This window comes from Melanotaenia boesemani, chromosome 4, assembly GCF_017639745.1.
Source record: "Melanotaenia boesemani isolate fMelBoe1 chromosome 4, fMelBoe1.pri, whole genome shotgun sequence".
NCBI lineage: Eukaryota > Metazoa > Chordata > Actinopteri > Atheriniformes > Melanotaeniidae > Melanotaenia > Melanotaenia boesemani.
Genome location: NC_055685.1, coordinates 28,653,642 through 28,678,213, shown reverse-complemented (window position 1 = coordinate 28,678,213; position 24,572 = coordinate 28,653,642). Strand labels below are relative to the sequence as shown.

The 24,572-nt window shown below is 39.0% G+C and overlaps 1 protein-coding gene across 6 annotated transcripts; it reads left to right on the top strand.

Moving 5' to 3' along the window:
- Positions 1–288: 288 nt before the first annotated feature.
- On the top strand, positions 289–24,472 carry dnm2b (dynamin 2b). 6 transcript variants are annotated; one of them, XM_041982157.1, is made up of 21 exons: positions 289–380; positions 479–760; positions 3,105–3,178; positions 5,636–5,785; positions 5,886–6,089; positions 6,370–6,468; positions 7,414–7,574; positions 7,735–7,877; positions 8,003–8,138; positions 8,502–8,569; positions 8,879–9,017; positions 11,990–12,076; positions 12,180–12,250; positions 15,464–15,518; positions 17,839–17,949; positions 18,072–18,181; positions 18,271–18,382; positions 18,817–18,984; positions 19,214–19,440; positions 20,718–20,963; positions 21,776–22,610. In XM_041982157.1, exons 2-21 carry the CDS (start codon positions 600–602, stop codon positions 21,843–21,845), a joined length of 2,592 nt encoding a protein of 863 aa, XP_041838091.1. In that variant the 5' UTR covers positions 289–380; positions 479–599; the 3' UTR covers positions 21,846–22,610. The 6 variants fall into 6 exon arrangements, with proteins under 6 accessions (XP_041838091.1, XP_041838093.1, XP_041838092.1 ...); XM_041982159.1 differs by lacking the exons at positions 289–380; positions 21,776–22,610 and adding an exon at positions 23,324–24,472 and having other exon boundaries at positions 398–760; XM_041982158.1 differs by lacking the exons at positions 289–380; positions 8,879–9,017 and adding an exon at positions 11,079–11,217 and having other exon boundaries at positions 398–760; positions 21,779–22,611.
- The last annotated feature ends 100 nt before the right edge of the window (positions 24,473–24,572 follow it).

Here is a 24,572-nt window from a genome sequence, read left to right as displayed (position 1 = left end):
AATGTGTTTCTTAGCTTCGGGATGCTGCAGGGCAATGGCAGCTTTGGGATTTTTGTAAAGAAAGGTCAGTGTGACATCAAACGAGCCAAAGAGTTGGCTTATAGTCCTGAGTAAATGTAAATCAGGCAGATTATTTCACTGGATCTGACTAATTTTCTGTGAATGAAAAACTTTTCTAATCCGAGACATTGTAAGCCAAACTACAGTTTTATTAAATCATTAATGAAAGAATTTTAAAAGAAGGAATGCGTGTACGCGGTCTGTTTCCACTGACAGACGTGTCTGCAGCCCAATGGCAGAGCAAACTGACGCTTAAGGCGGAGCCAGAATCCGGCGGAGGATGGGTGTCGCCTGACCGGATGATGACAGAAGTTTTCAGCGTAATGTGGCTGTTTGTATCATGCAATCACCCATTTAATAAGCTGACCAGAGTATTAACCACTAGCGGAACTTTCGACTCTCTTCTCTTGTGTTTTAGTGCAATAAAGAAAACGAGGTTGTGCCCACTTGTTCTGAGAACTTTTGATTTGCTGGACGAGCGACTCTTTACAGCGAGGGACTAGCAGGGTAAAGCTCACAGGGCTCACCAAGGTGCCGCTATGGGAAATCGGGGAATGGAAGACCTGATTCCCCTCATCAACAAGCTCCAGGACGCCTTCAGCTCCATCGGCCAGAGCTGCAACTTGGACCTGCCGCAGATTGCAGTCGTCGGTGGTCAGAGCGCAGGGAAAAGTTCCGTTCTGGAGAACTTCGTCGGGAGGTTGTAGCCTACTGTCTGCCTGTTACCTTGAATTAATCTCACAGTGTTAATGTGACATTAACTTTTCAAACTTTAATCTCATAACTGTGTAATATAAACAATAAGCTTTTACGTAAAACTTGCCAACTAAGCACTTGGTTACGCGCTCTGCATGTTGGTGCCTCCCAGTTTCTAACGTTTTTCTCCAATGGTTTTTTTTTTCCACATTTTGGAGCCGCTATTCACAACCTCAATCTACGTGATTTGCGCATGAAGACAGCTGTTGATTTAGCGACATAAATAAATGAGAAGAAAATGGCTACATATGTCTTTTAAGGGACTTTGGGTGAACGATTAATAAAAATACATCGAGTTTAACGTGACTTTCGTTATGACTGCTTTTGTGAGTCAGTGCTTCGTGTCAGGCCATCTTGTCAAACATTTACAAAAACATTTTTGCCTTTAGATAGTTTAGGCTGTAAATAAGATGTCTTTACGGGCCTCGCGTCACACAGGTCAGGTGAATGTTTTACATTCAAGGCTGTGGAACAGATCGGTTGTTTGCGTGATTGATTAGGCCATTGTCAGCTACAATTAGTTATTGGAATTTACACAAATGAAGCTGGAGTCTGTCCTCTACATGCCCAGCACGGCTGTGTTTGGGATCATGAAGAACAATAAGAATTTCTGGATCCTTGATGACAGAATTAAAAAATAATATCATTGATACTACTTTTTTCCAACACTTTATGATCACTTTAATCAGATCATAGCTTGGGAGGAAATAATTATGTGACATTTATTTGCTATCAAAACAGAATAACACAGCTTAAGATAAATCAGTTCAAGGGAAAAGGGAAGTTTAGTCTACTGAAGTCAGCCGGAGCAACTGCGTGTTTTAACGTCTTATACAAGGAAAGATTTACTCGACAGCAAGTCAGAAGGATTTTCGTGTTGCCCAAGACATGGTGAATGTTGATCAGGCAGCTATGTCTCCTTTTTTTCCTGTCGCCTTTTGTCTCTGAGTCTCGAGCAGCGGCAGCAGGAGACAGTGGAGGCATTGATGTGTTAGTGCTGGGGTCATCAGTGATGTCACCAGCTGCACTGTCATGTGTATATGACACACTGAGTACCAGATACCCGCAGAAACTGTTAACTGTTTTCATCTTTGTTAATTAGCCCACTAATATGCAGAGATGTAACGCAGGCTTTTGAGATCTGTGCACTTTTCATTCACTTTTAAGTTTGCTGGGCAGTGTTTAGTCAGATTCAAAGATCAGTTCTGATAGATAATGTTCCCTCTTGAATTCTTTATCTGTCATTCACATTAAACAGTTAAGGCTTAAACACTGCTTCAGTTGATAAAGCTTCAAAGAAGGTGGTGCTTAATATTTATGTGTGAGGCCAGAAATGTCAGAAGCACGTGTGTAACTTGTGATTATTGCAAATTTTGATTAACTTTTTTTTTTTTTTTTTTTGGTTCTTCAGCTTGTAAAACATCAAATTGCTCATAAATTGGCTCCTTGAGCCCCAAATACTGTCTTCTGGTGCTTTTCGTTGAATAATAAACAGAACAAATAGGAAACATGTTACTTTAAGTCCACAGATGACTTTCAGTTTGTTTGATATATAGACTCATAAGAAACCATAATTAAAAGTGTTGCCATTTAGTTGTTGGATCAGTCACACAATGAACAAGTTGGATCATTTGTAGTTTGCAGACTGAAATATAAAAATTACCACACTAGTCCAGCACAAATCAGCAGAGAACAGTTTCCTGAATAAATGACTTAATAATTTAATTATTTTTGTCTTGTTCATATTTATGTTGTGGCTTCATGAGTGACAGGAAGAGATGAGGAAACAGGATGGGAATTGAGGTTGTGTAACATCCTGTTTGCTCTGTCAGCACTGAACTTCAGGCACAGCATGTATCTATGGGTGCACATTATTACCTTAGAGCATATATGCTTGTTTTCTAGTGTTTCTGTGGTCTGCTAACCTCACAATGAAACTCAGACCATGCAGCTGACTTGGCAAGCACACAGACAGAAAGGCAGACGAGCCATATTCTCATTGCCTGGAGAGATGTGAGGCCGCTGACCTGGAAATGATCACAATTCTATTGAACAGGAGTTTCCATTCTGATGAGCGTCTATATAATGAAAAAGGACAGAGATGTTTGTTTATCTCGTTTTTTATATAATGAACAGAGTTGTAAGTCAGTCTTCAGCGAGGCCTGTGCATATAACTAACAGCCTTGAATTTCTACTTTCAATTCTACTGGATGAACTCTTATTTTAGTTGAGACTGACAAGTTTTGATGGAGTCTGTGTATTTAATGTAACCTCTGTTTCTCCTGTAGGGACTTTTTACCAAGAGGTTCTGGCATTGTTACCCGTCGTCCTCTCATCCTCCAGCTGGTCAACAGTAAAGCAGGCAAGTCCTTTGCATCCACTCAGCAAAATATTTTCCTGTTCTTGCTTGACGTAGAATTCCAGCTGAATGAGCCGCATGTAATCGGTGGATCAGTTTAGCTCCCAGACTCTGTGTGGACCATGCAGAAGGCGGTTTGTCACTGTCTTGCTGAAATAAGCAAAACCTTTCCTGAAACCAACATCAGTTGGACAACAGCACATGTTTTTCTATAATCTGTTAATATTTTTCATTATTAAATGATCCCCCACCCCGCCCCGCCCATTTTCCACTCCGCTTCACTTCACTCTGCCGAGCTTGAGCTTAGAAGTCGGTCACATTTTCCCTCCCAGTCTTTCCTAACACCTCTAACCTGACTAGCCGTGGGATGTTCCAGCAGGTTTGCTTGGTAGCATTACCAAACTTTTCCTGTCTTTTGTTGCACCAACTTCAAAATGCACGTACATTTTTCCATAAAACTACAACATTTCTAACATTTGATATGTTGTATTTGTGTTGTTTTCAATTAAATTAAACATTGCAAGGACTTGCAAATCTTTGTATTTTTTTTTAGTTCTTTGAGATTTATAATAACTTTTATGTAAACGTACCTGCATCACCATAAAGAGCTACAAACTACTGTCAAGTGCTTTGTGTTAAGTCAGCTTCTTTCTGTAAAATTGAACTTGCTATATCAAGGTTTGGTGCTCTACTTGTTAAGTCATAACTAAATGATATGCAAAGAACCACAAAAACCACTGAAAGGGAGGAAATACCGGCTTGATTTCAGCCGCTACACCACAGTCGGGGGGGTTACTTACCAACGGAGATAAAAGGAACTAGCTAGATTTTACCAATCTGATAATTGTCCATAATTTCTCAAATACTTTTTGATTTTTTTTCTTGTTAGATATACACTACTTTATTTATTGCACAACATGCTGTTCAGTGTGTCTGACCTATAAACCAACCACTAAGTGTATTTAAACAGTCCTCTTTATCATACTGTCAAATTTAGACATCAGGCGAAGATGACGCCTAATACATGACATGTTTTTGAGACATTTAAATCTTATATTACCTACCGTGGTTGTTAGTTTTTGCTTCAATAAATTGTTTGAGTTGCAGGACTCATTGTGCGATTCTACCTAAATGCCTTACATTTATGATTTAATATCAGTGTAGTGTGAAGTTTTTACATTTTCCGTAGGTTTCACCTAAATTTTGTGTGTGGTGTAGTTATTTATTTCTACTACTGTACTTTCATCACACATGCTGAGTGCTTATAACAAGCTGTGTGATCCGTCTTCTTCTTAGTCCAGAAGACACATCGTCCATTATTCACAAAAGAAGTTTGGGTGTGCTCACATCACATCTGTAGCATTTATATTGTCTTTGAATGGTCAAGATTTCACTTACGTTTCTGGTTTTGAATCAGTGAATCAAAAAGATAATTTGATAAACTTCCTCAGTGTCCAAAGGATCACAAATTAGTTAGAATTTCAAGAAACCACACCAGATGTTAAATTTTCTTCTTGGAAATGCTGAAAAGTTTAGCATTTATTTCATTTACATCACTCCCCAATATGATGATGTTGATTGATATTCAAATGGTGTCTAAATAGGAGATGGCTGAACATGTTTTTTAAAAAAACTTGTTTGAAATTATTATTATTTGAGATATTATTGTCAAACTTTTTGGTGGTGTAAACACACCGGTACAAAGTTGTTTACAGCGACGGATAGCTAAGCTCCCTGAAAACAGACCAAATTACGTGCGTAACTGACGCAGAAGATGGATGAAACTGTCCGTCAGTCTACATATCCATCAGTCTGAGTATCCGTCTGTCTGCGTATCCGTCTGTCTGTGTTGAGCATAAATGGGCCTTAAAGGTCTACAAGACCAAGATAAAGCAATAACTCAAAAAAGTTAATTTGCAAATTTCTAAAACATTTGTTTGTGGAAGAAAGTTTTACTTTAGAACTGTTTCAGGCTGATTATTGATTACTCATTAATCATTTATAAGACTGATGTGCCACAAATAACTGGAGAGCAGAAAGTAGTACAGTCATTTTAGTACATTGATTTAGCAGACGCTTTGTTCTAAAGCGACTTACATCTGAGAGCAGACAGTAGCGTTAAGGGTCCAAGCACCCAACTGGAAGGTGTTAATATTAACCCCATTGTTATATGTCCCCTGTGGGAATCGAACTCAAGTCCCCCGCATGGGAGAGAAGAGATGGAATGTAAATATAGTCATCTTATATTCCTGCAACACCATCATCATCATCATTTGCCATTAGGAAGAATTTAGGTTGCATAAATGCTAACAGAGATACCGTTTGTCTTGAGCTTATCTTGCTTTGGCACTGACCAGTCTAGAACCAGAACTAGTTTGGCACTGGTTCCTGATACTCATCTTAAATGTTGCTGCACAGTTTCATTGAACCCATCTTGGATTTTCTTTTTTCACCATTTAGAGTATGCAGAGTTCCTGCACTGCAAGGGACGCAAGTTTGTGGACTTTGATGAAGTCCGTATGGAGATTGAAGCAGAGACGGACAGGCTCACAGGATCCAACAAGGGCATCTCCCCTATCCCCATCAACCTCCGTGTTTACTCCCCTAATGGTGACCCACACACATACAAGAAAAGCCCACCTTCTTAGTGCACGTTTTCAACTTCTCTCTGACAGATTACATCCTGTTGTTTTCCCTTATCTTCTCTCAGTGCTGAACTTGACCCTGATTGACCTGCCGGGGATGACCAAAGTGGCTGTGGGTGACCAGCCTCCGGACATCGAGCATCAGATTAGAGATATGCTGATGCTGTTCATCACCAAGGAAAGCTGCCTGATCTTGGCCGTCACTCCAGCGAACACAGACTTGGCAAATTCTGATGCCCTTAAGATTGCCAAGGAGGTGGACCCTCAGGGTAAGCTGACTCTCAAACCTGTAGGATTTTTATGTGTAACAGTACAATACACTGGCACTTACAAAAACAAAAACACTTTGTTTTTGTATCTATCTTTGCCCAGTGAAAAAAGAATCTAGATAGTTAAAATACTTCCTGGCAGAATTATATAATAAATACATTGAGCAGATGTATAATTAGGTTTTTCACTGCAGATTATTGGATGGTAATCACAGAGTCTATGTGTGCTGAAAATTTGCTTCTCATGTTGCTATGGAAACATCATTGTAACACTTGCCAGGGCTCCGAACCATCGGTGTGATCACAAAGTTGGATCTGATGGATGAAGGAACAGATGCACGAGAAATCCTGGAAAACAAACTACTGCCACTCCGCAGAGGTAACGCCACACACACTTAAATGCAGTGCAGTCTGAAAGTATTAAGACACTTTTGGCCTTTTTCTGCTAGTACCTACTCTGCTTGACTCAACTCAGTTTTCTAGGTTTTCCATTAGGTAGTAACATCTGGTACCTGGTACTTTGTTAGCACCTACTTAGCAGAGGTTTCCAGCAAGCTGAGTCGAGCAGAAAATGTGACATGTACAGACTTCAGGCCAGCGATTGGTCAGGGAGTGACATAACTGAAAGAGTCATGAGAGTGACTCCTTTCCATACTTTACGGTACTTTTTATTTAGCCGCCTCCAGCCTTCTCGGGCTCTCCTCTTTTTACCTTAAGTCTGACTAAAAGCCATAGACGGAGCAGCAAGTGTACCATCACCTCGTTGCAGGACTTTTTAGGTGCTTTGCCATGACAACCCCACTCACATTGAGGTGGTACTCAGCTGTAATGGAAAATGACTTCTTATTGCCTTCGTTGAAGACAGGCTTGACTGAATTTCTTGCTGCTTCATATAAATTTTACCAGCAGCTGTGAGAGATAAATTCAAGCAGTGATCAATAGGCAGGGACAGTGCACATAGTCAGCAGTAATAAATGGAAAGATGTGCATAAATAAATTTTAATGCTAAGAATTGATTTCTTTTTCATTTTTCATTCTTTCAAAACCCCATAAGTTTGCTAACACTGATGCCTTTAAATTTTTTAAAAGGGTTTTAAAGAACTGCCCAAAAGCAAACCTGCTACAGTTTTATGTAGTTTATGTAGTTTTATAAATGTCGTTTTTATTGTATGAACATTTGTAACATTTAGTTATATGCTGCCATCTTTACCAGGAGTCCCTGAAAGAGATTTTGTATCTGAATGCGACCTCCCTGACTAAATCCCATTGTGCAGAATTTCATGTTTATCAGTTTTTAAAAGACTTATTTGCGTTTTTCTGTCAGGTTATATTGGAGTGGTGAACCGCAGTCAAAAGGACATTGATGGAAAGAAAGACATCCGTGCTGCATTGGCTGCTGAGAGAAAGTTCTTCTTGTCTCATCCAGCATACAGACACATTGCAGAACGCATGGGTACACCACACCTGCAGAAGACTCTCAATCAGGTTAGTCACACTTCATACACATGCATGCACTGTCAGCCACTTTAAGCTTCATTTTGGGTAGCAATAGCTTATTAGACCAGAGATGGTCACTGATGATGTACCACATATGTTTCAATTTAACATGTTCTTTGTATTTTTTTAAACTTTTATTTCTTTCCAGCAACTCACCAACCACATCCGTGACACGTTGCCAGGGTTACGCAGTAAGCTGCAAAGCCAGTTGTTGTCTCTGGAGAAGGAAGTGGAGGAGTACAAGAACTTTCGTCCCGATGATCCTGCACGCAAGACCAAGGCTTTGCTTCAGTCTGTACTTACTGTACACACATATCCAGCAGATCCACACATATACAAAATAGATTTTAACTAAAGAGTTAAATATCTACACACAGAGACAAATCTATAAGTAATCTATGGTGTAAAATCTGTAGGATGGTGCAGCAGTTTGGTGTGGACTTTGAGAAGTGCATAGAGGGGTCTGGAGACCAGGTGGACACCTCCAACTTGTCCGGGGGAGCAAAGATCAACCGAATCTTTCACGAGCGCTTTCCCTTCGAGCTGGTGAAGGTAAGCTTTAGTTTTTATTCTCGTTTTCTGTATCATTTCATTTTCTTTAAAAAGGAAATGCTTGCAAATATAATGAAAGAATTATTGTGTCTCTAACTAGAAAATAAACAAAGTGACTCAAGAGTAATGTATTTACAGTACTAATGGGCAGTCTGTTAAAATACTGATAGCATGTAGATCAAACGCTCTTTGATCCTACAGGACCCCCCCGCCCCCCATATTTTCATTTTCAAGGTTTTTAAAGGGTCCAATTAATTATTTATCCATGCACCCATTCATGCCTATACCCTCTTGCTCCAATGCAGGATTCCAGGACAATTCATTTTGACCAGAGTAAATAAAATCTATTTTTTTGTGTCATAGATGGAATTTGATGAGAAGGAGCTGCGAAAAGAAATCAGTTATGCTATCAAGAACATCCATGGAGTCAGGCAAGTTGAACCAGCATGAAATAACACCCACAAAAAACATGTAACACGTATGTGTCTGCTTACCGTTCTGTCAGCTGTCTATGATGTGCCTGTAATGTTTTTGTTTTCTTTTATCTGTGACCAGTTTTGATTTATTAGCTGCTGGATTCCTTTCAACCTCATGTTTGTGTTCAGCTCCAGTTTCTCGTATTCCTAGTTTGTTCTTCCTCAGTGTCTGTCTGTCCGGGTCTACACTGTCTGTGTGATGGTTCACGGTCTCTTCATGTGTCTCCATGTCTCCATGCAATGTGTTATCTGTATGTCCTTCAGGACAGGCCTGTTCACCCCAGACCTGGCGTTTGAAGCCATAGTGAAAAAGCAGATCATAAAGCTGAAAGAGCCCTGTCTGAAATGCATCGACCTGGTCATCCAGGAGCTCATCAACACAGTCAGACAGTGCACCAATAAGGTATCACTGCATGGCCAGAATGGCATGCCCATGCACAGTTGGTGCTGCCAGGTTCTACGTCGGTTCTAATAGTAGACATTCCTGTTTTTCTAATGATGTGCTTTTAGACTTTTTTTTCTTTTTTCTTGGACTGAGGACCCCTACTGAAAAATCCAGCTACTGGCAAATCCAAACTTTACATGTTCTGTATGTACTTATTTACAAGACATGTGTGATGTAAATTTTATCCTCTGCACCAGTATGCAAAGGGCCAGCATGATGAGTCTTTATTTAAAATAATTTTTTAAAAAAGGGAGAAAAGACTAGAAGAATACTGTGGATGCTTGTTGTCAGTAGAGACATGTTTTTTAGTAGTGGACACAAAATATGAATTTTCTTGCAGGTTGAAGTGAGTTATCCACCTTGCTTGAGCTGATTTAATTCGAGCACAAACCTCAGGAGGAGACCCTTTAAACCATCACATAAAAACATTTTATCAAGTCATCTGGCTTGAGAGCAGAAATAAATATGTTTACACCATAGTACAGTTAAATAAAACAGCCCTTTATGAAATCTATTTGGGGGATGAAATGATCCCTTTTTTTAACGCCACTTTTTAAATTAAATATGAAATTGTACTTTATTAGTTTCCTCAGTTTCCTGATAAGATGTCTTCCTGCTATGCAGTTTAAGGCTGTAAAAATCCCAAAGTTTCAGAATGACAGTCTCCAAACTGATGGATCACATCATGGTGAAACTTGGCTCAAGCTGATTAGTCTGGATGCCAACTTGAAATTAAGCTGAATATTTCAGTAGGGACCGTGAATGAGCTTGACAGTCCTGTTTACTCATGCAAACAAGTGTTTATTAAAATTAAAAATCCTGGCTGTACTGCAGTGCATTGGGGCATGCCTGTTAGAGGCTGTGTGCTGCAAGCAGACAATCTGTGACATGTTCCTGCGTAGGTTCATTGCAAAACAAGCTGCAGGCCTGGTTCCAAGCCACAGTTTAAGGTCTGCCATCATGCTACATGCTAATTGCTTTGTGAGGCTATACTTCGTTTTAGCTGGGTGCTAGCATGCTAACTGTAGCTTTGTAATAGTGCCTGACTGATAGAGATTCTTTAAATGTCCTTTATTATAAAAAATTAACTTTCTAAAAGTTTTCAAACGGTCTTATGTGTCCTCATAGCCTGTGTATGAGGCCAAGAATTAGAAAATTCTGCCTCATCTCTCACTTGCTTGCTCCACTTTTTAGCAAAAGTGTGTTCAAACGGGTGAAACAGATCTTTCCCCTTGTGACATCGCAAAGGGAAACAAACATTCCCCCCGGCAGTGGACCCCCAGCTAGCTGAACTTACCCTCTAAAATCACTGAGTGGGCGCCAGTGGGACCTTTAAAGGATGGTGTCAGGAGAGTTTTTTAGAAATGAAAACTTCAAACATTAATATATTGGTGAATGTTATTTCTCTATGTGCATACAATACAGTTGGAGTAAAGGGAACACTATAAAGTCTTTTTTTTTTTTTTGTGCTTTATTGCATTTCCTGCTACAGACATGAGCTCAGTTAGACATTGTGTATAGCTATGTTTCTCATTTCTTCTATGTTTTTTTTTTTTTTTTTTGCTAACAATATCAGAAAAGTTTTACTTGGTATGGCATATGAAACCACCAATTTTAAATTGTAACATGACTATACTTCTTCACAGGAAAATTCAAGGAGCTACCAAAGACAGTTTTAATATAAATATTTCTGCACCATTCCTCTTTAAGCCATCAAGCAATTGTTCAGACAAAGATGGACAGGCCAGCATTGCTAGCCACACAGTCATGTTTATATTGTGGCTTAAAATTTCAAGAACCTGCAGCTTGTTTCTGTTCTGAACATGAAGAAAAACTAACCTAATTCCAATTTTTCTTTTTTTTCATATTCCTCAAAACTCTTCTTTTTCCTTAAACTACTCCCTCCAACTTGGCCTCTTCATTTTCCTGCTATCTTTTTTCTTACCATGACCCATATTACATTTCCCTTCCTCTATGCCCTCATTTCAAATCTCCAACTCCCATGATGCCTCATCACAGGACAGGCCTGTTCACCCCAGACATGGCGTTTGAGGCTATAGTGAAAAAACAGGTCATTAAGCTGAAAGACCCTTGTCTGAAATGCGTAGACCTCGTCGTCACCGAGCTCATCACGCTGATAAGGAAGTGCAGTGAAAAGGTAAAAATGAGGCCTGAAAGGGACAAGATGGAAGGACAAAAATGTGATGGAGAGCAATCAGAAATTCAACGAACTAACCAGCCGCTGTCAGTGTTGATTGTTACCCCTCACCACTGCTTAAAGGCTTCGCTCAGCACCCATCCTGTTGTTTCCTTTTGTGACCCTCGGTGACAAATCTGTCTTGTCTGATCCTGGATCCCTATTAATCCACCCATTGACACCTGGATCAGTGATTTCCCAAGCCCTCACCCTGCCTCATTATCAAATCCAATCCCACCCACTTACACTTGGTAAATTTAACTGCTTAGAAATGGCACCACCTTATAATTACACACATCTGTTCTGCACTCCTAGTTCCCTTGTTCCCAACAACAGAGGAATCCATGACTCCCTGTCTACTCTTCAAGTCTTTCTGACCTTTAACCCGATCTGTCTTCTTCCTTATTCCTTCCTGCTCTGTCGAGACTCGCTATGAGCTTGAGATGACATCACATTGGCACAGTTAATGACGCTGTTGCTGTTTCTCGTTTAGTTTTACTTAAACTGAACTGGATGGAAGTAACACTTGTTTGCCTAAAAGAAATCTCAAGCTGATGAAGAACTTGTTGGTGCATGCCTCCCCCTGTTTAAGTGCATTAACTGTGATTGGTTGGGTGTTGCTGCTTATTAGATGTTGTGTAAGCCTGTATTAAGTAGGCGTGTGTACCCTGTAATTAAGTGGTTCAATCTGCAGCAGTGTATGTGTGTTTGTTTGTTGTGTGTGTCTCTGCAGTTGGACTCTTACCCTCGACTTAGAGAAGAAACTGAGAGAATCGTCACCACATATATCAGAGAGCGAGACAGCAAGACCAAGGACCAGGTGAGTGTGAACGTCAGCTAAAGAAAGCAGCCCACCTAAATGGCTGTACATTTTCACTTCTTTGTATGCATGAAGTAATGTGCCGGGCTTTTTTTTTTCTCAGGTTCTGCTGTTGATTGACATCGAGCTCTCATATATTAACACTAACCATGAGGACTTCATCGGATTTGCCAAGTAAGATAAACTTAAAATATTAATTGATGAATGTCTTTAGGATCAGCATGTCACATTTCCTAACATTGTACAGCCTTCCTATTGTGTAATCAGCTTGTATGAATGAACTGATTTTAACTAAGTATTCAAATGCCATATATTAAATCGGAGAAAGTAGAAATGCAAACAGATGTTAACTGCAGGCACTGGTACTACGTATTAGACACATACAGTAGGTAAAATAAGTATTGAACACAACGTTTTTCTCAGTAAACATATTTCTAAACACAGGCTATTGACATGAACATTTTTATCAGATCTTGGTAACAAACCAAGTAATCCAAGCATACAAATAACTAATGTGTTCATGCATTAGGTTCTGTGTATTGAACACACAAAGAAATGCAAAAAGGAATAGAAGGCCAAGGCAGCAGCCAAAATCTATCAGTAATTAGAAAGAAATCCTGCCCCTCGTTAATATCAGCTGATCCAGTCCCAACTGATGTCTCATTACCAAGGTGTCACCCAAGAAACATCTCATGACATGTCAAAGCTGAGTGTTCTCTCAAGGCCTTTGCAACTTTACTATTGCAAAACATACTGATGGTGTTGTTTACAGACCTTCTGAACATTCCAGTAACACTGTTGGGGGCATAATTTTAAAGAGCATAATTTCATGGTAACCTACTCATGGCCTGATGCTCCTTGCAAGAATTCTGACACAGGAGTAAAAAAAAAAAAGAAAAACATCAGTGGTGTCATCCAAGACCCATGGACCACTTGGGGAAAAAGACTTGGAATTAGCAGGCACATTTTTTTCAAAGAAAACAATAAGTAATGCTCTCAACCACCGTGGCATGTATGCACGCTCACCATGCAAGACTCTGCTGAAGAAAAAGCATGTTGAAGTTTGTTTTTAGTTTGCTGCATTTTTATATAGTCTGATCAGATGAAACCAAAGTGGAATTCTTTGGATGGCATAATACACCATGTTTGGGTTAAAATAACACTGCACATCACCTCAAAAACACCATCAGTTAAGTTTGGAGGTGGGAACATGCATGCAGTGATGGTAAACTTATGAAAAATGTGCTGGTACATTCTTGATAAAATCTGTTGCCTTCTGCCAGCATAATGAAGATAATGGGATATTTCAGCAAGTCAAAGATCCCAAACACACAACCAAGGGAATTCCCAGCTGGTTTCAGAGAAGTTAAGCTGCTAGAATGGCCCAGACAATCATCTGACTTTAATCCAGTTCAAAATCTATAGAAAGAAATTAATAATCAGAGTCCATAGAAGAGACCAACAGAACATCAAGATTTGATTTCTTGGGTTGTTACCAGCATCTGGAATTTTGTCAACAGCTACCATTAGAAATATATTTACTGAGAAATATATTGATGTATTCAATACTTATTTTATGTGCTGTATACACAGACTGAAAATACTCGTAGATGTTTTTTTTTTTGTTGTTGTTTTTTTTGGGGGGAGGGGGGGCATTTCCATCTATCCATTGTCTAACTGGGGGCAGGTGGTGGTCCCTCTCCCTGGCCACGTCTTCAAGCAATACCGCGGGAATCCCAAGGCATTCCCAGACTAGCCAAGAGACATAGTCCCTCCAGCATGTTCTGAGTCTTTCCAGTGGGACATGCCCAAAAAAACCTCCCCAGGGAGGCGTCTTGAGATTCTTGAACTCCTCCACTTAAAGGTCCCATATTATACATTTTTTAAACAATTTTATATGGGTGTCAGAGGTCCAACAACATTGTTTTCAAAGTGTATTAGCCCAAATTCATCCTTGGTCCTTAATCTCAGCCATTCTAGTGAGCTTTACTGAGCGCGGGCTGTTTCTGTGTCTGACCCTTTAAATGTTCATGCTTGTCCACGTCCCTCTCTGGAAGAGGATCTGTCTTCGCTGGCGCCTGCTCAAAGATTTTAGAGGGCAGGCTGAGCTAGGCAGGGGGTCGGGTCAATAACAGCATCCACTACTGGGGACAGTGGTTATTTCCTTTGTGAGGTCACAAAGGGAAAGAAATCAGACTCACTCGTTTGAGCACACATATGCTAAAAAGTGGAGCAAACAAGTGAGAGAGAAGACAGAATTTTCTCATTTCTGGGCCTCATACACAGCTATGAGGACACATGTTACTGTTAGAAAACCTTTAGAAAGTGAATTTTGCATAATATGGAACCTTTAAGGTAGGACCTCATTCCTGACCTTGAGAGGACCATGGTCTCACTGCTTCCCATCCCAGCTTCTTCACACTTGGTTTGGGAATTGCGCACGTCAGAGTTGGAGATCATGGCCCGATTAAGCCAGCAGAGCTATATCGCCTGCAAAAAGCAGAGACCCAGTCCTGCCACCAAAGTGAACACGCTCAACCCCTAGGCTGCACCTAGAAATTTGGCTGTATCACCAAGCCCTAATAAGCCACATGGTGATAAAGACAGAGAGTAACACCACAGCCACACACACACACACACATAGACTAATATGTTGCCAGCATGGACCTTCATCACAGTGAAATCAAAGCTAATAACTAGCAACATTTTAACAAATTCACACTCACCAGATAAATGGAGCTCAGACTAGCAGCTCTTTCACCCGGAAATATGTCAGAAATGTGCTGCTGCTGTCTGATGATGCTCACATTCACAGGTTTAATAACTCATCAGAGATTTGTCATGAAAACACACTCAGTGGGGTGTAGATTAAGTGACTAATTGCCGGAAAACTGCCGTTAGACTCTTTATATGAATTAGGAATTTTCATTCGTAAAGGATTAATAGCTTTTCTTTAAGGAAATGTGAGGATTTGAGACTTTTCTCCATGTGATAGTAAATTTTGTATATTTTAATGTTGGGCTTAAGCAATAAAATTAAATAGTTATTATAATTGCTCTTCTAAATCTTCTCCATTCAATCCTTATAAACATTGAATCAGAAAATGTTCATATTTATTAATCTAATGTAAAAAAATCTTTGTAAAATTATTAAAATATTATTTATGATTATATAACAAGAAAGGAAAACTGGATTAATAAAACAATATTCGAGAGTAAAGAAGTCATACATTGGTTTTCTGTTGTTCTAATAATAACAGCACCTATCATCACATCTAAAAGCCCAAGGCAGTTTAAACTCATCACTCCTCCCTAGTGGACAAGTTGTGTAATGGCAACACATATGATCTGACCTTGATATGAATGTTACTGAACCTCTCTCCTACAGTGCCCAGCAAAGGACGGCTGCTAATGTCACCAAGAAGAGAGTCATGCCCAATCAGGTGAATAAAGAACCAGTGTGAATCTGCTCAACAGCTCTCACACGTTTGCACCTGCATTCTTTCTGTCTCATCGTGTTTTTTTTTTGTTTTTTTTTTACCCCATCTCTCCTGTTTTTTATTATTTTTTTGTTGCTTCATATTTTCATGCTGTTTTCTGTCATGTTGCCTCGTCTCTTTGTTATCCTCTTCTCTTTTTCCTACTGTATTCCCGCTTATAAACGGCTCATGGAGGGATTCCTGTAAGCGTTGTGCCACTTGCTTCCTGTTTAGGTGGGTGGTAATTGTTTCCATGTCGGGAAACAAGATTTGTGCTCTTTGATGGAGAAGAGGGAAATAAAAGTGAAACTGTAGGTCTATTTTAAGAAACAAATAAGATTATTGCTTCCCTCTAAGATTTACTGTGTGTTTATAGATTATAGGTATTTTTATAGGTATTTTTCCCACCAGAAGGGTAAATCCAGTGAGATCTAACTAAATCGCTCAAGGTTTAATGGCATTAAAATATTGCTGAGTTACAAGGAGCAGTTTAAAGGTGTAAAATGCATTTTTGTGAATGACTACTTTTGTCTGTCTCTGGAAATGATTAGTTTCATGGTGATTATGTAGTTTAATTCAAGTAAAAAGAATTTAACGTCCCAGCCAGCTTACAGCTTCTTTCATTTATGCCTGGGCTAGTTTGGATGATAATGAAGGGGATTTAATTGGATTGTAATTTGCACGAATTGGCCTGTGTCTTTAAAGTACTTTGAGATGACTTTTGTTTTGGAATTAACACAACAAATAAACTGAATAACTTAAAATGACCTAAGTACAATGTCAAATAAGCAACAACACATGACATACCGCTGCGTGTCTTTATTTATCAAGTGTTTTCTAAAACTAAATTTAGCTGCAATAACTTGTATGATATTATCAGTTTCTTATATCATTACTGACAGGTTTAGCATAGTTTCAGTTCATTGAGGTTTCCAGGTATTCTTTAATGTACAGCACTTTTTAGGTCCCACCAAATCATTTAATTCAGGTTGAGGTCTGAACTTGGACTTGGTCATTGCAGCACCTTCATTTTTTTTAGGCTTTCCTCAGGATTTTCATCTGTGTTGGAGTCCTGTTGTGTTGTTGTACTTCATGGTCAAACATGTTTACTTTGGTCTTCTCTGGTCAAAGAAGACATGTCCAGAGATCTCGTGGTTTGATGCAACTTGGCAAGCCTAAATCAGGCTGTCATGTATTTTCCTTCAGAGAGAAAAACTTGTGTGGAACTATGTTAACATACCTGAATACTTTTAGTAACATCAGATTCTTGTGTCACAGAGAAAGATACAGAGAAGACTTACCCCGTTTGTGGTGTAAATGCCATGTCTACACGGAGAAGTTTAGGTGTGTCTGCTAAAGATTTTTGTGGTTTGGAGGTTTCGTCTACAGGGAACCGGTATTTTGGGAGCCCAAACATGTTACATTATTAGACCTGTTCCCAAAGTGAATAAATCTGAAAACACCACCATACACATCTCTCCTGAACCAATGGCTGACATCTGATTTTAAATTGCAGCACTCCTATTATTACAGATGTTAGTTTTTTTTGTGTGTTTTTATTTATTTATTTTTTATAGTGTATATTATATTGTTTGTTTTTATAGTTTAACTGAAATATTTCTTGTCAGCTACAGTAAAATTTGTATGTACTATGTCATAAAGCTGAGAAGACCCAGAAATAAAAAGTCATGTCCTTACCGTTGACCAAACTGTAGGTCGGTTGTGATGCCACAGAAACAGGTTTCACAGACAGAGAGGGAGAATTCATTGATTGTGGTTATTGGTAATCAAACATGGCTTATTTGTCCAGAGCTGATCTGTGAATTCCACAGTAGCATCACACAGCTGATGAAGAAGTAGTCACAGAAATGTGATACTGGTTTGAATGAAAAATTGTCAACTGCTCAGGATTGACTCGGGTCTCCACCAGCTCTAGAATTGTGCAGGTGTAAGTTTCATTTTTTATCATTTTACAGCCAATCTTTTGGAGGGATTAGAGGGTTTGTTTCTGTTGCAAGTGAGTGAACTGTGGCAGGATAAATTAGCATCCTATTGCTCAGACTTTTACTCCTTAGAGAATAAGTGAAAACCTAATTTTTTTCCCCCTGTAATTCCTTAATTTGACCCATAATAGTGCAATTTTAAATCCAGAGAATATGCTGTATATTTAGCCGTGTAAGTAGATTTTTCCAGTATTCTATTTCCTTGCTGTGCAGTAGATGATACTCTCTTGGGATGTGAAATGTGTAATGCAGTAAACTGATGTGCTGACTCTTGTGTGCAGGTCATCCGGAGAGGCTGGCTTACCATCAACATCAGTATCATGAAGGGAGGGTCCAAGGATTACTGGTTTGTCCTGACTGCAGAATCTCTCTCCTGGTACAAAGATGAGGAGGTAAAGCTGCTCATGAGAAACCGAAAACTTCATTTTTACCTTTTCATTTGGCACTACTTTGATGATTTGGTGCCTTTGAAGGAAAATGATTCAGTATTTTACATCACTGGCCGTTTCACCAGGAGAAAGAAAAAAAGTACATGCTGCCTCTTGACAACCTGAAGCTGAGAGATGTGGAAAAGGGCTTCATGTCCAGCAAACACGTCTTTGCCATTTTCAATACTGAACAGAGGTCTGTGTGGCTTTGTGTTCTAAAACATCACGTGTTCTTGTGCTCTTTTGTTTTGAATCTTTAATTGTGTGTGTGTGTGTGTCCCTCAGGAATGTGTACAAAGACCTGCGTCAGGTCGAACTGGCCTGCGACACTCAGGAGGATGTTGACAGCTGGAAGGCTTCCTTCCTCAGGGCTGGTGTTTACCCAGAGAAAGATCAGGTGCTCTACAGTGTATTCACTTCTAAAATGTTGTTTTTATACCTTTGGAAGGTGTAACCAAATATGAAAAACCAAGTTAATTGACACATCCAAAGCTGTTCTTTTTCTGATTTGAGAGTTTTGTCCAAAGCTCTTTCTGTCTGTTAATCAGATTTGAGAGGCTGCAACCAACCAGCAGTCAAAAATAACAAAGTGCTGCTTTGTTTTGGTTTTATACCCTGCTCACCTCAAGTTACTACCTGGACAAACGTGCTAAAAACAGATTCCTCACGTGTAAACTGATCAAAACTGTTCAGACTGTCAGAAAATAGTGATGCCATTTATTCTTTTAATCATACTCAGACACATTTCTCTGAGCTCTCGATGAATCATTATTTCATGTCTGTTTCTATGTCCCTTTCTCTCTCTCTGCATCTGGTCTCTGTATCCTCCAGTCTGAAAACGAGGAGGCATTAAATCCTAGTGACACGGTTTCCATGGACCCGCAGCTGGAACGCCAGGTGGAGACCATCCGCAACCTCGTGGACTCATACATCAGCATCGTCAACAAGTCCATCAGAGACCTCATGCCCAAGACCATCATGCACCTCATGATCAACAGTGTACGCTTCTTTTTCTGTTAAGGTTTCATTTGTTTGTTGCTCTCGGCTCTGTTTTTGCAGCAGCTGTGAGCAGATGTTCCTGACCATCAAAAAAAAAAGTGCTATCAGCTTTTAGTGCGGCAGAAAGTGTAATTAAGTATAAATAAATATGTGTTTAACTCAGGGCTAATGTATTATTCTGTTTTTTCTAACTACATCAGAGACCTTTTTATGCTCCTCCCATGTCCAGGCAAAGGACTTCATCCACTCTGAGTTGTTGGCCTACCTGTACTCGGCCGGGGACCAGGGCAGCTTGATGGAGGAGTCCGCAGAGAAGGCTCAGAGGAGAGATGAGATGCTGAGGATGTATCATGCTCTGAAAGAGGCTCTTGTCATCATCGGTGACATCAGCACATCCACCATTTCCACTCCAATGCCTCCACCAGTAGATGACACCTGGATTGCCAAAGAGCCAAGGTGACAATTATAAAGTAAACAATAAAAAGCAACCAAACACTAACATACTTAAAAAATAAAAAAGTTAAATAAGAATCTGTGACACATTCAGGTGTTAAAATCTAGAGTCAATTTGTAATAAATTTGTCATGTTCTCAGTTTTAAATAGATTATCTTTAACCTCAGTGTTATTACACTAAATGCCCACTAGAGGGCATCTAATAGCTAATTATTGTGATGCATTGTTGCCTGAGGTTTAACTTGCATACACTTTCAATATGTCTGCTTTTAAGAGTAAAAATCTGTTTATAAAGGAGAATTTAGCCAGCAGAGCTGTATTAATGTTACAGTCCAAGATTTTTGAACAGCACCTGAAACTGTTGCAGATATGCATCCCAAAACAAAGCAAAGCATAAAAAAGTCACCTGAACTATAGGAATGAATAACCAGTTTCAAAGTATCTCATTGGTCACTTTGAGTCATAATTAGTTTCCATTTACTCAGGTGCATCTGCAAATAGTGCCCCTGACAACACAGACTGACAGACATTAAATGGTATTTTTGTACTATAACAAGGTTATTTTTAATAAGTTTTCAGCCTAAACCTGACATATGAGAGTAGTTTGAAGAGTGTCCTTAAAAAATAAAAAACTGGGCAGGTAGAGGACAAAAGAAGACGTAGCATACCTAGAAAAAGCGAGTGTGCATCTTAAAGTGATGTCCTTAGGAAAAAGGTCATCACTGGAAACAATTCTAGTAAAGATCTCACACAGTTTATGAGATTTATTTGACTCTTTAGTTGAATCATCTGTTAACTGAAGCCTCATCAGAAAGTCAAATTACACAAGAACTGGACTTGAAATCTAAGGCAACAGGTCTTATGGAGTAACCAATCCTCCCCATATCCCACATCACATTATTGAAGCAGTGTCAAATATCTTGACATAGAACAGAACAACAGGCAGCCAGCTTCCAAAGAAGAGCTTTGAAATGTCCTTTATATAAACCTCTAAAACTATTCCTGAACTCTACCCAAAATACATTACATTACTTTTCTAAAAAGAGTTAGACTGTTGAAGATCAAAGGTGCTCATACCAAATATTGACTTTTAAGCTTACAACTTTACAAATTCTGTTTTTTGTCTCATAACCTGCGTTTCTATTTATATTTGGTCATATTTAGGTAAATTGCTGCACGTTTCCCATTTTCCTCTCTGTAAATGGACTGTTCCTTTACTCAAATTAAAATCAAATTAAATTTTGGATGTCTTTAATACCACTTTGCCTTTCTGTCCCAGTCCTCCCCCGGCATCCCGTCTTGCTTCATCAACGGCACCCCCTCCCAACCGACCCCCAGCAGTGAGGGGGCCCACCCCTGGTCCTCCCCCACCTCTAAACCCCTCACCAGCATTTGGGGCACCACCTGTGCCCTCCCGACCAGGACCTCCGTCGGCCTACGCAGGTGACGTCAACTCTGCTGCTGTACCTCTTGTTCCATCAAGGCCAGCCCGTGTGCCACCAGCTCTGCCACCAGGAATACCCAGGTATGACTTTTTATGCAAACATGAATACACACTCTCACACGTGTCCTTCGTGGGCTTGATGTAAAAATTTGGAATAACCCAAAAAGTAACGTTTCAGTCAGTAGCAATATACCGATATTTCCTACAACTATATTAAAAAAATAAATAAATAATAATAATAATAATTTTGTCTCAGTAATACACTTATGCAAAATTTTTGATAACACTGTCTACGGCTCAGATTCTCTTCATATCTGATATGATATATCTTTGATATCTTTTTTTCCTTTTGATGGTTTAGACGTTGTCTCCAACAACTTTAAACGTGTTCATAAGCTTCCCTGGATTTTTTTTTTCTATTTAAATTCAAGCTAAGTGCATTGACTTTGCCAGTAAATGCAGTTTGCAGTGTGCAGAAACTTGATGGGCTCAGATTCAGTAATCCAATCCAACATATGGATCTGTTTATCTTGTTCCTTAAAAGCCTGATTTAATACCCCCTTTAAGATCCCATTTATCTCTCCCTTTCTCTCTCCCTCTGTCTTAACATCAGTTTTGACTATTTTTAACAGCTTTTTAACCAAACAAAACCAGGTAGCCAGGTAACTATGGTAGTAAACACAGAAAACAAGATATCTCTCCATTCCCAGCATGCGGCATCCTCTTATGCTTAAAGCATCTTGTCAGTTGCAGCTGTTGGTGAAGGGTTTTACTGTATTTTCTACTTTTTGGTGGTTTGGGAGCCATTGGTGCATGACTTTTTAATGATATATATCCATGCATGTTTTCTCCCCCCCCTCCTCTGGCACCTCCTCCCCTATCTCTCCCTGCAGCAGAAGACCTCCGGCTGCACCCAACAGACCCACTGTCATTCGTCCTTCAGAGCCCTCCCTGCTTGACTAGACACAAACAATTTTTTTTCTGCTCACACAGACTTTGTTTACACTTCTATATTTCTTTCAAGCAGAAATATTAGTCACTAAAATTGAGTTTTTTGTTTTAAGTACAGACTAGTGTAACTGGTAATCTGATGCTGTTTCAGTCTGTGCATTTCAGAAGCATTATGTGTGTAATTGCGACCTAATTTGTAGTATTTTTTAACAATTACACAATGACATGAAGGCCTTCAGTATAGAACAAAAAGGGACAAATTTGATTATTATAGTAAGATTTATGAATCACCTAGTCTGTTATTTTTTCTTATGAAATGTCTTAAAATAATACATGATCCATAACTTTTTTACTATGGCAAGAAATGTTTCTGTTAGTTGTATGCTTGCTAATGTTTTGTCAGTAACTTTATACACTAAGCGCCTCAATGAGTCAGTTTCAAATCAGCTTCTTGGATATAGACTAGTAAATGAAATTTATGTGTCAATATTTTTGCTAATTCTGTTTTACTACAGTAAAATATTCTTCATTTTATTGTATCTCTTGTAGAGCACATTAATGTTAATGTGTCAGGGGAGGTAGAAAGCTGATGGGAGGTGCTGCAGCACTGGGACCTTTCTGGTGTAACTCAAACATCCTCTGATGGGTGCTTCCCCCAACTGCTCCTTCTCAATGGAAAACGTGCATCTTATGTAAATTACTTGGAAATTACATCAGAACGTAAAGCCATAAATAAAACACACACATACACACACACACACACATATATATTTATATATATATATATATATATATATATATATATATATCTATATATATATATATATATATATATATATATATATATATATATATATATATATATATATATATATATATATATATATATATATCTATATATATATATATATATATATATATATCTATATATATATATATATATATATGTATATGTGTATGTGTGTGTGTGTGTGTGTGTGTGTAAGCCCGTCTTGAAGAGGTGGAGTGAATAAAAGAATGGAAAAGAGGTGTGGTGGCTGGTGCCTCTTCTTTCTGCAAAGAATTCTGTCCTTCATTTGTCTTCCAAACCATTCTTTGTGTGTGCAAATGTTAAAAACGCAGTACAGGGTGGCGCTTCCTGTTGCACTGACACTAACAGTGTGTGAGTTATACACAGGAGAGTTCAGGGCAAGACTTTTTATATTTGCATGATAGAAAAAAAGGAGACACACAGTTGAGTAGAGCAGAAATGTTTCACTGTTCTGTGTGCAGCGTAGCAAGACCTTCCTCAAGCACACTGTGATGGAGCTGCGGTCGCCATGGTAACTGAGGTTGCCAATGGCAACCAGCAGTAAAGGATGATGTTAGTTGCTTTTGGGCTGTTTATAGTACTCTGCAGGAAGGAACAAAGGTATGCATTTCTACTCTGATTTCCTTCGGCAGGATCAGAAACTAACTGGAAATTTTCTGTTCATGATCCTCTCACACAGGCGACAAGTCCCTTCTCGCACTGACCACTGGTGAGGAAACCTCACATAAAAGCTTCTCACTGGCTCAGCCGACAAGACTCGACTCTGCTGCTCGAGGCCCTTGATATTAGCTTGATATTAAACAAGACAAAATGCTGAAATATGTATAGATGACAATAGTAACAATGCTAACGTGTCAGATGAAATTGCATGCAGAAATAAAATTTATCTCTGTAATCAGTTGTATTACTAGGCTTAATATTTGTTTCTACTGATCAATACTGCTGAAATGCTGGTTCTTCATCTGGTATGTCTGTGAGACGTAAATGGAGAAAAGAGCATAATAGTTGAGTTAAAATGCTGCAGAAAGTGTACTCCTTAGTGTTATCTACCCTAAACCTAGTAAAGTAATTTACACATCTGCTTCTTGTTTCTTATACATAAATCATTCATAACATTATGACCTAATAATTGAGGTCATTCTCACGTTGCTAAAAGAGCCCTCATCAGTCAGGGGTGTGGACCAAGAACATCTAAAGCATTACAGTTGACCCTTTGGGCCCTGTGAGTTGTGGGGTACCGTCTTTGTAGATTGGGCTGCCTTTTACAAATGTCATCAGATCCCAACAAACTGGTATCTGGGGATTTTGGAGGCTGGTGGAACACTTTAAATGTTTTTTTTTTTTTTTTTTTTAACCCTTCCTAAACAGTTTTTGTTGGCTCAGTGTTATCTGAAAGGAGCTATTACTCTACATGAATCCAAGTAACCCCTCTGTAATGATGTAAATACCAATGTAAATGTCAGCATGCAGTTTTTTCCAGCAGAGCACCATTTGAACATTGGCCTATCAGTGTATGAGTAGAGAGCACGTAATGTGCAAAGCATCTGCACAAATAATGAGCTACAAATTCAAAACACCAGCACAAGTCTGACAGCCACTGCAATTTGTTTAACTTCATTCCATATGAACATCTGGTGACTACAGTTAAAAAATGTCTAGTTAACTATGTAATGTTTTTTTTTATTTGAATTTGAAGTTATATACTTTTAGTTTTTTATATATCAGCTATATCTTCAAAACTAAGGATCATAAGGTGTATTCTATGGTGTGGGGAAAAATTCTCTTCATTTTTCCAAGTTTCATAAAATTGTACCAAATGAAATCTTAATGTTTCTGCTTCAGTGATTTATGGCCATTCAAAGACTTTAAGCTTTAATGTTGAAAAAGTCTTGCTAGAATTGATCACGTTTTCATAAATGTCTTTATTC